Source organism: Schistocerca gregaria, chromosome 2 (assembly GCF_023897955.1).
Source record: "Schistocerca gregaria isolate iqSchGreg1 chromosome 2, iqSchGreg1.2, whole genome shotgun sequence".
Lineage (NCBI taxonomy): Eukaryota > Metazoa > Arthropoda > Insecta > Orthoptera > Acrididae > Schistocerca > Schistocerca gregaria.
In genome coordinates this window covers 541045685-541060084 of record NC_064921.1, presented here as the reverse complement: position 1 = coordinate 541060084, position 14400 = coordinate 541045685, and the positions used below count along the sequence as shown (strand labels likewise).

General features: G+C 36.6%; 1 protein-coding gene across 2 annotated transcripts in view; it reads right to left on the bottom strand.

The window, feature by feature from the left end:
• Positions 1-1368: 1368 nt before the first annotated feature.
• Positions 1369-14400, bottom strand: part of LOC126331446 (alkaline phosphatase 4-like) — a 96208-nt gene continuing 83176 nt past the window's right edge. For both annotated transcript variants that reach the window (XM_049996486.1, XM_049996494.1), the window contains exons 6-7: positions 7986-8224; positions 1369-2590 (exon numbers count right to left, since the gene is read on the bottom strand). In XM_049996486.1, coding sequence (XP_049852443.1) covers positions 2353-2590; positions 7986-8224 — 477 coding nt within the window. In that variant the 3' untranslated portion in view covers positions 1369-2352. The remainder of the gene's footprint in view (positions 2591-7985; positions 8225-14400) is intronic.

The window sequence follows — 14400 nt, the reverse complement described above, 5'->3', positions numbered from 1 at the left end:
TGTCAGATCCAATATGTTTCCACCATGAGTGGAGTTCCTAACTATCTGTTCTAGGTAGTTTTCAGAGAAGGCTTTTAGTAATGTTTACTAGGTTGTCTTATAACATGCACCACTAACAAAAGTGTGACTTTCCCAATTAATTGTTGGATGATTTGTCTCCACCAATGATTACAGTATGATAGGGGAACTTACTTACAACTGAACTGAGGCTTTTTCTGAAGTTTTTGGTTACATCAGGAGGTGAGCCTGGTGTCTGACAGAAGGATCCAATAATTATCTTATGCCCACACCTAATACCGAATCTTGACCAAATAATCTCATGTGCACCTTCAGACTCCATCAATTTCAATTATGAGTATCTCATACACTGTGGCAAATACACCACCTCCATTCCCCATTTGCCTACTCTTTTGATATACACTTAAATTTTCTACAAAAATTTCAAGTTTCAACCAGCTTCCTGTAACTAGTATTATGTGAGCTAGCTTCACTGTTCTTCATGAGTGCTTCAAACTCTGGCACTTTGTTATGAATACTTTGGCAGTTTATTATTAGGATTTTACTATTCTCACCTGTACAAGGCATTTCTTTTGATCTTACATAGAAGCTTCTGGAGTTCCTACAGTTTTCATTATCTGGATTGGATGTAGAGTTACCTAATCTTAAACACCCTTGTGTGCACCTCACACACAGTCAGCTTCCTGAGTGGCAGCCTCTGATACGTACATGACCCATTTAGGGGGACACTACATTTCCTAACCCTATGGTGCAATTCCAAGAAGTCACAGCCTAGCTTGTCACAGAACTTTCAAAGTCTGAGGTCCAGTCTTTCCAATCAACTCGGAATGAAAGGGCTATGATCAGTTCTGGGAATAATGCTGCAAATTGTGAGTTTCATTGAAACTCCATGTACAATGCTTGTTTTTTCAACCTTCTCTGCAAGTCACAACTTTGGGAGTAATAGTTTGACATTTCTCTCTCTCTCTCTCTCCACTCGTGTGTGTGTGTGTGTGTGTGTGTGTGTGTGTGTGTGTGTGTGTGTTTTCTTGTCTTTTAAGCATGTCCTCTTTGTTTATAAAAAGTGAATGATTCTTAGTCCTCAGCTTTTTTTGTTTAATTAACTTATTTGAGAAAGGACATTAGTAACTATAGGAATGGAAAGTGTGAAATAGCCTATCAAGCAGTAGGCAACAAATAAGAGAAATAATGATTAGTGCCCCACAGATCCTGTGTTTGTCAATTCTTTTTGTAAATAGTATTAGAAATTTGTATGGTTTTCAGTGAGCCTTATGAAATAGGATACTGTGTGGAATAAAGACTTCAAATAGTTCACACCAAAAAACCCTGGCAGAAATAAAAGACTCTTAGTTAACAACCAAAACAGTGTTGTAATAGATAGTAAACATACAGAACATATTGAAAGAATAGATGACATTTTGGGTAAAAAAATGTAATTTCTTTGGGCTATTTCTTTCAGAATATAGTTACAAAACACAGAACACAAAAACCATATATGATAAACAGCATGTCCTGAGAGTCAGAAATGATATAAGATATTTAATACTAAGCTTAGAAGAGTCACAGACTAGAAGCGCCTTGAAAACATGAATATCATTTTTTTTTGTGAAATAATTTGTTAGAGAAATAAAGTTTGACAATAATACCAATAGCAACAGTTGATCATATATTTTAAGTGAAATACACAATTTTTTTACCACTGTAAAATGCAAATTTCATCCACAAAATGTTAGCTTTAAAAATTGTTTTCATATTTGTAACATGTCAGAATAAAATTTTTGGTAGTAGAATTTCAGAAGTGGTATGTGTATACCTTTAAACTTTTGGTTCTAATGTTCTGTATTTGCTCACATACAGTCACATTTTATTTTCAAAAATGTAATTTTACTGTTTCAAAGAAGTTGTGTAAACTTGCCCGCAGCAACAAATGGTCTTAGAAATGTGAATGGACTTTTATTTTAATATCATTACAGACACAACTTTTTTAATCTAATTTATGACCAGAATGACATAACTCTGCAGAGACTTTAACTGTTACTCCTGTCTCTGCAGTAGAATTATATAAAGTAGCTGAGTAATATAATTTGCTAATGGTTTTACAAATTTTGTACTGCAGGCACTGAAACAGAATCACATAGGTGCTCTGCATGTGAGGGAATAAGTTTTCATTCACTCTTTCGATTTGCATAAAGTGTCTTAAGTAACAGCTTCTGCTGTTATGAATTTTAATACTGATAGGTTTATGTTGTACATATGTTGCATGAATGGCTCCATAAGTAATCAGTGATTGTGATTTTCTGTTACAGTCTTCACACACATGAAAATTATTCAAGGCTATCTTAAGATGCCTAACAATATTGAAGCAAGGAGTGAAACAAGTGCAGTTACATTGAAGTTGTACATGTGTGCAGTGTTTGCAGAAGACACTATAGCATCAGGCCCAATATTTGCTATGTGAGCCATAGCATGAGCTAGATAGTTCTGTTCATATACACCAGTGAAGAGATAGGCACCTGGACCAACAGCGTAGACAGCAACATCTTCCCCTCCATGAGTTTCATCTTTTAAATATCTGCAAAAATAATTGAAACTGTAATTATTTCCTAATAAAAAGTAATTTACAGAAAATTGGGTATTAGTATAATATGTAGATAAAGATTCAATATAAAGATGTGATATCCTCACATGACTAAGTACCCTGGACATTATCATTCACTTGGTGTCATAACAAAGACTCTGGATAACCAGTCAGTTAAAAAAATCTGTTGTATTGGCATTGGCAAAAATACATCATGGGCCATGTACAGTTTCCTACCAGACCTAGCAGTAACAGTTTAATGCAAAGATATTGTGTAACCACTCTGTACTTCACATTTTTAAGTAGATTTTTGGTCATAAAACCATTGTAGACTGTTGCTATTGTCTGTCATGAAATGTTGCTATTGTCTGTCACGAAGTAAGTTAAATATAATATACCGTATTTACTCGAATCTAAGCTGCATTTTTTTTTTCGGTTTTTCTAATCCAAAAAACTGCCTGCGGCTTAGAATCAAGTGCAAAGCAAGCAGAAGTTCTGAAAAATGTTGGTAGGTGCAGCCACAACTAACTTCTGCCGTCGAATATATGTAGTGCTACACAGGCATGCTTTCTACATCTACATCAACATTCATACTCCGCAAGCCACCCAGCGGTGTGTGGCGGAGGGCACTTTACGTGCCACTGTCATTACCCCCCTTTTCTGTTCCAGTCGCGTATGGTTCGCGGGAAGAACGACTGTCGGAAAGCCTCCGTGCGAGCTTGAAACTCTCTAATTTTACGTTCGTGATCTCCTCGGGAGGTATAGGTAGGGGGAAGCAATATATTCGATACCCCATCCAGAAACGCACCCTCTCGGAACCTGGCGAGCAAGCTACACCGTGATGCAGAGCGCCTCTCTTGCAGAGTCTGCCACTTGAGTTTTCTAAACATCTCCGTAATGCTATCACGGTTACCAAATAACCCTGTGATGAAACGCGCTGCTCTTCTTTGGATCTTCTCTATCTCCTCCGTCAACCCGATCTGGTACGAATCCCACACTGATGAGCAATATTCAAGTATAGGTCGAACGAGTGTTTTGTAAGCCACCTCCTTTGTTGATGGACAACATTTTCTAAGGACTCTCCCAATGAATCTCAACCTGGTACCTGCCTTATCAACAATTAATTTTATATGATAATTCCATTTCAAATCGTTCCACGTGCATTCTCCCAGATATTTAACAGAAGTAACTGCTACCAGTGTTTGTTCTGCTATCATATAATCATACAATAAAGGATCCTTCTTTCTATGTATTCGCAATACATTACATTTGTCTATGTTAACGGTCAGTTGCCACTCCGTACACCAAGTGCCTATCCGCTGCAGATCTTCCTGCATTTCGCTACAATTTTCTAATTCTGCAACTTCTCTGTATACTACAGCATCATCCGCGAAAAGCTGCATGGAACTTCCGACACTATCTACTAGGTCATTTATATATATTGTGAAAAGCAATGGCCCCATAACACTCCCCTGTGGCACGCCAGAGGTTACTTTAACATCTGTAGACGTCCCTCCATTGATAACAACATGCTGTGTTCTGTTTGGTAAAAACTCTTCAATCCAGTCACACAGCTGGTCTGATATTCCGTAGGCTCTTACTTTGTTTATCAGGCGACAGTGCGGAACTGTATCGAACGCCTTCCGGAAGTCTAGGAAAATAGCATCTACCTGGGAGCCTGTATCTAATAATTTCTGGGTCCCATGGACAAATAAAGCGAGTTGTGTCTGACACAATCTCTTTGTAGGCACAAAGATAAATACTGGCACCAAATCCTCTGCGTCAGTAAATAAATTTAAAAAAAAGGTGGAAGGCGAGCTTTTGTTCTCCGCCCCGAGTTTTGACCACTGCATTTTCATACATTATCCAACGAAGTAAATACAAATTCCGTATTGTTCATCTTCAAATGTAGCAGCATTTCAATGTACTACGAAAATGCAACTGGCAAGACTGTTTGGGATATTTGTCAATATGGCCAACTCTACGTTCTGAAATAAAATAAATAAATAGGAACTTCTATGAATTGTGAATCACATGCAGTATTCCCTTCACCATAAGAATAACACGAATATAAACATTTTGCCATGTATTGTTTCATGTTTGCTGCTATCTCATTTAAATTGTGTCTGTCTAATAAACTACGAAACTAGAGTGAGAGAACAGCAAAGGCTTAATAGTGATACAGTCATAAATGAAGCACACCAATTGACTAGATTTTTAAATCTAAGATGACTCTGATTTCTGTGCAGAATGTAATGTACTAAAGAGGCACCTGCAAAGAATTTCAAACGGAGAAAAATTTTCTCTTAACTCTTGTTCAGAACATCTTCTATCATAGCAGTCTCTTGCCATTGTTTCGCTAATGAGACGATCCCTTTTTTTTTTTTAAAAAAAAAAAAAAAAAAAAAGCCGCGGTAGTGCTCACAAAAGCAAGCCATGCCGCGAGCGGCTACAGGCGGTGGTGAACACGCACAATCAGAATATGACAAACAATTCATGACACAGTACAGTAATGCATTTTCAGCTTAGAGTGATGTAAACACCTATAGCAAAGAAAACGGTGCTTATCAGATCAAAGAAAAATAGGCAATCAATTCAAACCAGATGAAGCACGTGAAAAAGGAAGGGTACCCACATAAATATAGACGGAGTGCCTGACGTATAGCAATAGCTACCTGGTAAAGCTGAACTGCTAAGGTTACGACTTGAACCAAACTACTGTAACTGTATCGTCATTCATTCAACCTAAATTGTGTCTCATATTACAATGGATTCCGTCGAAATGTTGGAACACGTGAGGCAATACTGACCTTACGACTTATCTTAGAAGAAAGATTAAGAAAAGGCAAACCTACGTTTCTAGCATTTGTAGACTTAGAGAAAGCTTTTGACAATGTTGACTGGAATACTCTTTTTCATATTCTAAAGGTGGCAGGGGTAAAATACAGGGAGCGAAAGGCTATTTATAAGTTGTACAGAAACCAGATGGCAGTTATTAGAGTCGAGGGGCATGAAAGGGAAGCAGTGGTTGGGAAAGGAGTGAGACAGGGTTGTAGCCTCTCCCCGATGTTATTCAATCTGTATATTGAGCAAGCAGTAAAGGAAACAAAAGAAAAATTTGGAGTAGGTATTAAAATTTATGGAGACGAAGTAAAAACTTTGAGGTTCGCCGATGACATTGTAATTCTGTCAGAGACGTCAAAGGACTTGGAAGAGCAGTTGAACGGAATGGACAGTGTCTTGAAAGGAGGATATAAGATGAACATTAACAAAAGCAAAACGAGGATAATGGAATGTAGTCAAATTAAATCGGGTGATGCTGAGGGAATTAGATTAGGAAATGAGACACTTAAAGTAGTAAAGGAGTTTTGCTATTTAGGAAGTAAAATAACTGATGATGGTCGAAGTAGAGAGGATATAAAATGTAGACTGGCAATGGCAAGGAAAGCGTTTCTGAAGAAGAGAAATTTGTTAACATCGAATATAGATTTATGTATCAGGAAGTCGTTTCTGAAAGTATTTGTTTGGAGTGTAGCCATGTATGGAAGTGAAACATGGACGATAACTAGTTTGGACAAGAAGAGAATAGAAGCTTTCGAAATGTGGTGCTACAGAAGAATACTGAAGATAAGGTGGATAGATCACGTAACTAATGAGGAGGTATTGAATAGGATTGGGGAGAAGAGAAGTTTGTGGCACAACTTGACTAGAAGAAGGGATCGGTTGGTAGGACATGTTTTGAGGCATCAAGGGATCACAAATTTAGCATTGGAGGGCAGCGTGGAGGGTAAAAATCGTAGAGGGAGACCGAGAGATGAGTACACTAAGCAAATTCAGAAGGATGTAGGTTGCAGTAGGTACTGGGAGATGAAGCAGCTTGCACAGGATAGAGTAGCATGGAGAGCTGCATCAAACCAGTCTCAGGACTGAAGACAACAACAACAACATTACAATGGACCAACTTTGTTTCGATTTGGAGATGCGGCCTAAAGCTTTTCTCACCCCTTGAATTTCGAATCTCAAATTTCAGGTGCGGCTTAGATTCGGGAAAAATTTTTTTCCTCGATTTTGTGTCTCATTTTTCAGGTGCGGCTTAGATTCGAGTGCGGCTTAGATTCGAGTAAATATGGTAGTAGCATTTCCTTGTATGATGCAGATCTGCTAATCTTCTTTTGATAACATAATAAACATAAATAAAAAAAATACTTATTGTAATAGTCTAATGAAAAAAGAGCAATCTTTCACTCTCTCTTAATTCACCTTTGCAATGAATCTTTACAGTAATAAATTTTAACATAATTGGATTGTTAACATTTTTGCTATTTAAAGACTTGCTAGCTGTTCACTCAGTATGTTATCTGTGTAAACATTTTATACACCTTTAACCATTCATTAACATGATGTTTTGACTGTCAGAGATAAACTGTGATCATTTTTTACATGCTATTAGAATTCTATTTCTACCTGGACTGTGAACTTTATCACACAATTACATGTGTGATGGCTATCTGGAAAATAACAGACGTTTTATTCTATCTTGGACCTGATAGGGCCTACAGCCACCATCTTGGTGCCATAATGTTCGTACTCTCAGTATGCACCCAGCGCTGGTAGTGTGTGGACCATGTGTGTGCTACTTTGCTTCCTGTAATGTGTTGAAATGTGCACTGCAATAGAAAATCCCTCCAGTTGTAAGATGCATTTTATGATTATATTTTTGTTGGCAAAAAAAATGTAAACCAGTTGTGAAACACTGACACAGTTGAGGCAGGTGATCAGAACACACACAGTAAATCATAACTGAGAGCTTCTATGGGGTTTTGGATGGGCGGTTTATAATCAGCCATCATGTAGCCCGGATTTGGTGCTGAGCAATTACCAGCTCTTCCTAGCAATGAAGATATGGCCTGCCACATATCGATTTGACACTGATGAAAAAATTGCAGGCCACTACAAATTAATGGTTGCAATTGCAAGTGACAGGTTTCTACAGAGATGGTATTGAAAAACTTGTGCCATGAAATGGTAAATTCCTCAATTTCTATGATTATTATGAAGAAAAATAGCTTAAGAGTGTACCTTTAAAATGTATAAAATAAAATCTGATTTTTCCATTTGGTCAATTCTTTATTTCAAAATGTCCATCACATTCTGGATAGCCCTCACAATAAGTACAGCTATTTTCAAATGTATGATCATATAACATAATGCTTCATTAACAACATTTGCAGTTAGTAAGCATTACATGTATAAGTCTGAAGATGACTACATCTATCCAGAACTGGTAATACTGTAACATGGTGTTTTCTAGATTATTAATAAACTTGTTGAAAATAATCATTAATAGTGAACATAGATTCAGTATCTACAAATGGCATGCATGTCTTACCTAGGAGAAAAGTGTTGGTATGTCGGAGCACTCCGATTCATCTCCATTACATTCACCCATGTGTTGTTAGTGTCATTACTACGATGAGTATAGAAGCTTGGACCATTTGCATATGTGAGTGTCTCATATGGCTCTTCACCATCATTGTGGACAAAACCAAGGACGTCAGTACCACGGTTGGGATATCCACTTATGGACATTGTATGAGAGTGGTCAGCTGTCACCACAATCAGTGTATCCTGGGAATTTAAAGGCATTATTAATCATCATGAAAGTGAAGTAATTCACATTAGTGACATGGAATCATTTGAAGGTTGACCACCACAGCACTCATATATTATGGCCTGAGAACATTATAATTAAAATTTTGTAGTCATATATGGCAGCATGTACACAGACTAAAATAACTACCCAATAGCTATAATTACTGTTTGACTCCGATGAATTACTCATTTCTCATCAGTAGATGAGTGAGTGCCTATTCTTATTTTTTCTATATTATTTTTGCATGAGAATTATCATGAAAACAGGAAAAATGTTCTTATAGATTTTAAAAACTTAAACACTGCATGAAGTTACAGTTCACTGTGTATTATATTCAAACATGGTAATGATGATTTTGTTTCCACAGTAATTCTAGTACAAATACTATTTGACAGTGCTTCTCTAATGAGGTATTGACAAACCATAGAACACAATGACCCAAGAAATATGTAAACGTGGTCAGGTTCCATTTAAGAAAAATTTTCAGCAGTAAACTGTACCTGTCAACACTAGTAGTAGCCTGCTGTAAGTTATGCACCAAAATCATTGTGATAATATAGTTAGTATGGAACTGCCTGGTGTAATTCAGTTTATGAGAGATGGAAAGTGAAAAGAGACCTCTTGTTGGAGAAATAAAATTTTCAGTACAAGCAAAATATGTATGATAATGTCTAAAATATACATTTTAGTTTTTTTGTGTGTTATACTAATTTACTTCAGTCTGTACAGGCATGTATCAGCGTAAAAGTTGTTTGAAACCAACAAGATTCAGTAAGAGCATTGTAAGCAATTGATGTCAGTCTTCTGGAACTGGTTACCTTATGGAAAAATAACTTTGACCTGACAAGAGGCCCCTTTCCAATCTCATAGCTATGTGTGTAATTCTAATGGCATCTCCAAAATTTTAGAGGCATTTTAAGGAGCTCAGAGTAGCTTTGCATAAAAGAGGAAGAATTTATGACTACAGTAATGCCAAAAAAGACAGGCTGATTCTTTCTATATCACAATTATAAATGCCTACATATGTTGCCAATTTGCAATTGACCATCACATAGAATAAGAATACAAATATTCTGCTAAAAAAAGCAGCTTAGGGTTCACTAATTCCTCTTGAAGTTGGTACAATTTACTTGTCTTTAAATTAATGAACACTGTAATGTGCTATAGGTCTGAAGTGATTAACCACATAGTGTGTAATGTTAACTAAGAGAATTCTGTACCATTTGACAAAAACATTTGAAGAGTAATAAAGATGCAGAATTTTTTTCTGAAATATGTTCAATTAAACAATGGTAATAACGTGAAACTTTGAAACACATTATCTCGAAACACTTCTTTTCCATCACAGATAGTCAACCTGTCGTAACTGACCCAAATTTAGAGATAGAAATGTGTTTTCTTTTGCAAATTATTCAGATCCAAAATTTTTGACAAGAAGTCCCCTTTCACTTTCTGTGTCACATATGCACTGATCAGCCAGAACATTACAACCAATGATCTACTATTGATATAAACCCAACCAGGCAATAGCTCCTTGACACCTGTACTGTGGGACGAAGACAAGCTGTTGGTGGCCCCATTACGCTCTTGGGAACATTCATGTCGGCATCAGTGGGTGCAATTGAGCTCAAAAAAGGCACCATGAAATCCAAAGACAATTGTACACTGGTTTCAGACCACATATACCCCTTCATGACGATCATGTTTCCCGACAGCAGTGGCATTTTTCAAAAAGATAATGCACTGTGTCACAAGGCCAGGAATGTGATGGTGTGGTTCAAGGAGTGCAACATAATTGGGATGCGATTGAACATGGCGTCTGAGCTCATTATTCCCTTTCCTGCAATTTATGGGAATTAGGTGACTTTCATGTGCAGATGTGGTGCCAACTCCCTCCAGCGACCAACCAAGACCTCACTGCTACCATACCATGTTGTGTTGCCACTGTTATCCATGCCAAAGGCCAACCTACTGGCTATTAGGTAAGTGGGCATAATGAACAGTATCTATAAGGAACTAAAATTAGTGGACCCAGAACAAAAAAATAAAACCAAAGATTGTCCTTTACTACAATACTAAATTTGGTAGAGGGAATAAATGAGTTCAGTAGGTAATGCCTATTACCGTTCATCACTTGGAATAGATCTGCCAGGCTCCCACATCATTTAATATGAGTTGCCATTTCAGGTGAGTCCTTTCCATTGAAGTGTATCACTGTAACCAACAGGACCAATAAGCCTCTCAGACTCTTGGTTTATGTGATGTAACACACCTAACAGTTACAGTATGAAACCACTCTTGACAAAACATGCAGCTAACTGACTAAGGTAAATTCGTCACTTTCCACTTGTTCCTTTTCAGAGTAGAAAAAAAAGAGCAATTTTATCCTAACCTTTAATCCCAAGTGTGGGGTCTACTGAAACTCTCTACTTATTCAAGCAGCAAGATTTGCTAGCTGCACAAAATCATCATGAGAAGGAGCCTCTACACAGTTTAAAATGGGAGGAGTTGAGTCAGTCATAACTTGAAACTTTGTGAAGCTGCATAGGTTGAGTTCAGCAGCTGCATTGATGCAGCATAGCCACAAAAACAGTTTTCTGGGTAGAAGTCTCAGTCTGACACAGTTTCAGTGGCTCACAAATGATCAGTGGGAAGACAGTATACTTTTGTCTATGCTACCTTATCAATGCCATTTTCTTTTTCTTATTTGTTCAATTAATCACTTCTAGACCATACAGTGCCCATATGCCCTGAGGTGACAAAAGTTATGGGATAGCGGTATGCACATATACGGATGGTGGTAATGTTGTGTACATGCTGTATGAATGGGAAGCACATTGGCAGAGCTGCCATTTGCAAGCAGGTGACTCACAAGAAAAGATTTTCAATGTGATTTTGATAGGAAGGTAAGATAAGATAATTTTATTGTCATTAGGGCATTACAGCAATAGACAAATTTTTTATAGGGTGTAATCATTACATTAGTTAATAGAACAGCATAGCTTGTTAGTTGCTAGCTTACAGTCCATGTTGCAATTAAAAATCTATTTTAATTCATAAAAGTGGTTGGCAACAAGCAATTTATTTAATTTATTCCTAAATGTACACTCTAGAAGGTTTTTTACCATCTAAGGAAGCTTATTACATAGTTTATGGCCCATTACCTTACAGCTATTGATTGTCTCTGACAGTTTGTGGTATGGTCTAAGCATGGACTTATTTTTTCTTGTGTTCTGACCGTGAATATTATTTCTAATTTTTACATCATGCAGATTCTTTTTTGAATAGCTTAACACTTTGTATATAAACCGATTCATGACAGTCATTATTTTACATTCAGAGAACAAGGGCTTACAATGTGCTTTATGTTGAGAGCATGTAATGACTCTGATAGCTTTCTTCTGCAGCAGTAATGTATTTTGAACATGGCTTGAGTTTTCCCAGAGAATAAGTCCTTATGACATAATACTTTGAAAAATGCAAATTAAGATGTTTTAACATAGTCTGTTGGTCAACTTTCCTTAAGACTTCTTAATAAGTAAAATTTAACACTAATGTATTTTATGTGTTACTCCCAAGTCAATTTGTCATCTAGGTATACTACCATGAAGATTATGTAACTGGGATCATTAAATGCCTTTTTTTCCTTTATACTACTTACTATTTCCTGTGTTTTCTTCTTGTTCAGGAGAAACCTATTTCACTCAAACCAATATGATGCTTGGGCAAGTGTATTGTCAACAGAATCTTTTAGCTTAGCCAGATCATTGTTATAATTTAGGAAGGTAGTGTCATCTGCAAGTATCACTGTATTTGAACTTATAAAGGAGGGTAGGTCATCAATTACTACCAAAACCAACAATGATCCAAATGCGGATCCCTGTGGAACTCCCACCTTAGTTAGTTTCTCGGTAGACTTTTCTTTGTCAATACGCACAAGTGGCCTATAGTTTTGGAGATAAGATGTTAATAATTTTTGGTTTTTATCCCTGATGCAATAGAAATGGAGTTTCTGTAAAAGTGTGCCATATCCTACACAGTCAAATGCTTTACTCAGGTCACAGAAAGAAGCCAAGTAAAGCACCTTTCTTCGAATACTTAATAATGTACTTATATCTAAAAACAAAGATGATGTGACTTACCAAACAAAAGTGCTGGCAGGTCGATAGACACACAAACACAAACATACACACAAAATTCAAGCTTTCGCAACCAACGGTTGCTTCTACAGGAAAGAGGGAAGGAGAGGGAAAGACGAAAGGATGTGGGTTTTAAGGGAGAGGGTAAGGAGTCATTCCAATCCCAGGAGCGGAAAGACTTACCTTAGGGGGAAAAAAGGACAGGTATACACTCGCACACACTCACACACACATCCATCCACACATACACAGATACAAGCAGAAATTTGTAAAGGCAAAGAGTGTGTGCAAGTGTATACCTGTCCTTTTTCCCCCCCTAAGGTAAGTCTTTCCGCTCCCGGGATTGGAATAACTCCTTACCCTCTCCCTTAAAACCCACATCCTTTCGTCTTTCCCTCTCCTTCCCTCTTTCCTGAAGAAGCAACTGTTGGTTCAAAAGCTTGAATTTTGTGTGTATGTTTGTGTCTGTTTGTGTGTCTATCAATCTGCCAGCGCTTTTTTTTGGTAAGTCACATCATCTTTGTTTTTAGATATATTTTTCCCACATGGAATGTTTCCCTGTATTATATTCATATTAATAATGTACTTAATTACAGAGTCTGTTGCATCAACTGTTGATTTTTTTTGCTAGGTCCATATTGTGTTACATTAAATATTCCAAGTTTTTAAAAATGAGCAGACAGTTGATGGTAAATGATATATTCTATTATTTTGGCCAGGAACGGAACTATTGATACTGATCTGAAACGAGCAGGGTTGTTTTTGTTACTCTTTTTGTACACAGGAAGTACACTAGATAATTTTAGCTCCTCTGGAAAGTATCCGTCTGATATACATTTATTTATGCATTGAGTAAATGAATAAAGAATAGAGTAAATGATTTTTTCAGCGAGTTGCAAGACATATCATAAATATCACCACTATCTGATGACATGAAGTTCCTTACAATTTTGAATCCAATACTAGGAGTAATCTCAGAGAAAGTGCGAATATTATTGTAGGGTGTCCCACGACAATTTTTTCTTAGAGTTCTGATGGACTTGTATCTGTTTTAATGATGCTATTGCTTACTTCCTCGAAAGATTTAATAAAATAATCATTAACCTCTTGTGGAGAAATATTGATTTTGACCTTAAGTGATTCTTTGACAACAGTGTTTATGAGATTCCAAACAGCTCTGCATTTATTCTTAGAACTTTCAATGCATCGGGTATTATTGCTTCAGTAACCACATTTTTTTTAATAATTGTTTCTCCATCTTACATACAAGGATTTTGCGTTTGCAGACTTAGTATTATTTTATATGTCTGACAGCATCATTATATGATCTTTCATACTGGACAGCATTTTAGTAAACCCAGATTTTTTTCTTTTCCAACATCTTCTTTTTACAGCCTGTCTGTTTGTTACTTTGCATCTTCTAATGGGAAAACTATCATCAAATATTTGTAGAAATGAATTCAAAAATAATTTTATCTGTCTCATTGTTTGACAGATAATGAATTCCATTACTATTTCTCTGGCAAAAACAATCTCTATCTGCAAGGGATTTCCTGAGTTGTCAGTTTCTCCATTGCTCATTGGCATAGTGATCACCATTTCTGAGTTGGAAAAGTTACCACTAAGGTTGAATGAGCTGATTCTGTTAGCATACATTAAGGACACTGATTTGTGGCGAGAAAAGAGGAAGATTGTTACATCACATTGATCTTGTGCACATTTAAAATTAGCAAATATATTGTCTAAGCATGCTAGTTCCCTAGTGGGTTATAGTTATCACAATGTAGATTGAACTGTTGTAATATGTTTTTTTCAAATCACTAACACAGTGTGTATCAGTTGACATGTCAAAATCATAATTAAGATCACCACCTATTATAATGTTCATAGTTGGTAAATGTGTTCTCTTAGAGTACAATTTTTTCTAGGAATACACTAATAATACCTCTAGGAAACCTGTGCAATGATACTACTGCTGTCTTTATGCTGCTAATAACTATACCATTAGCTTC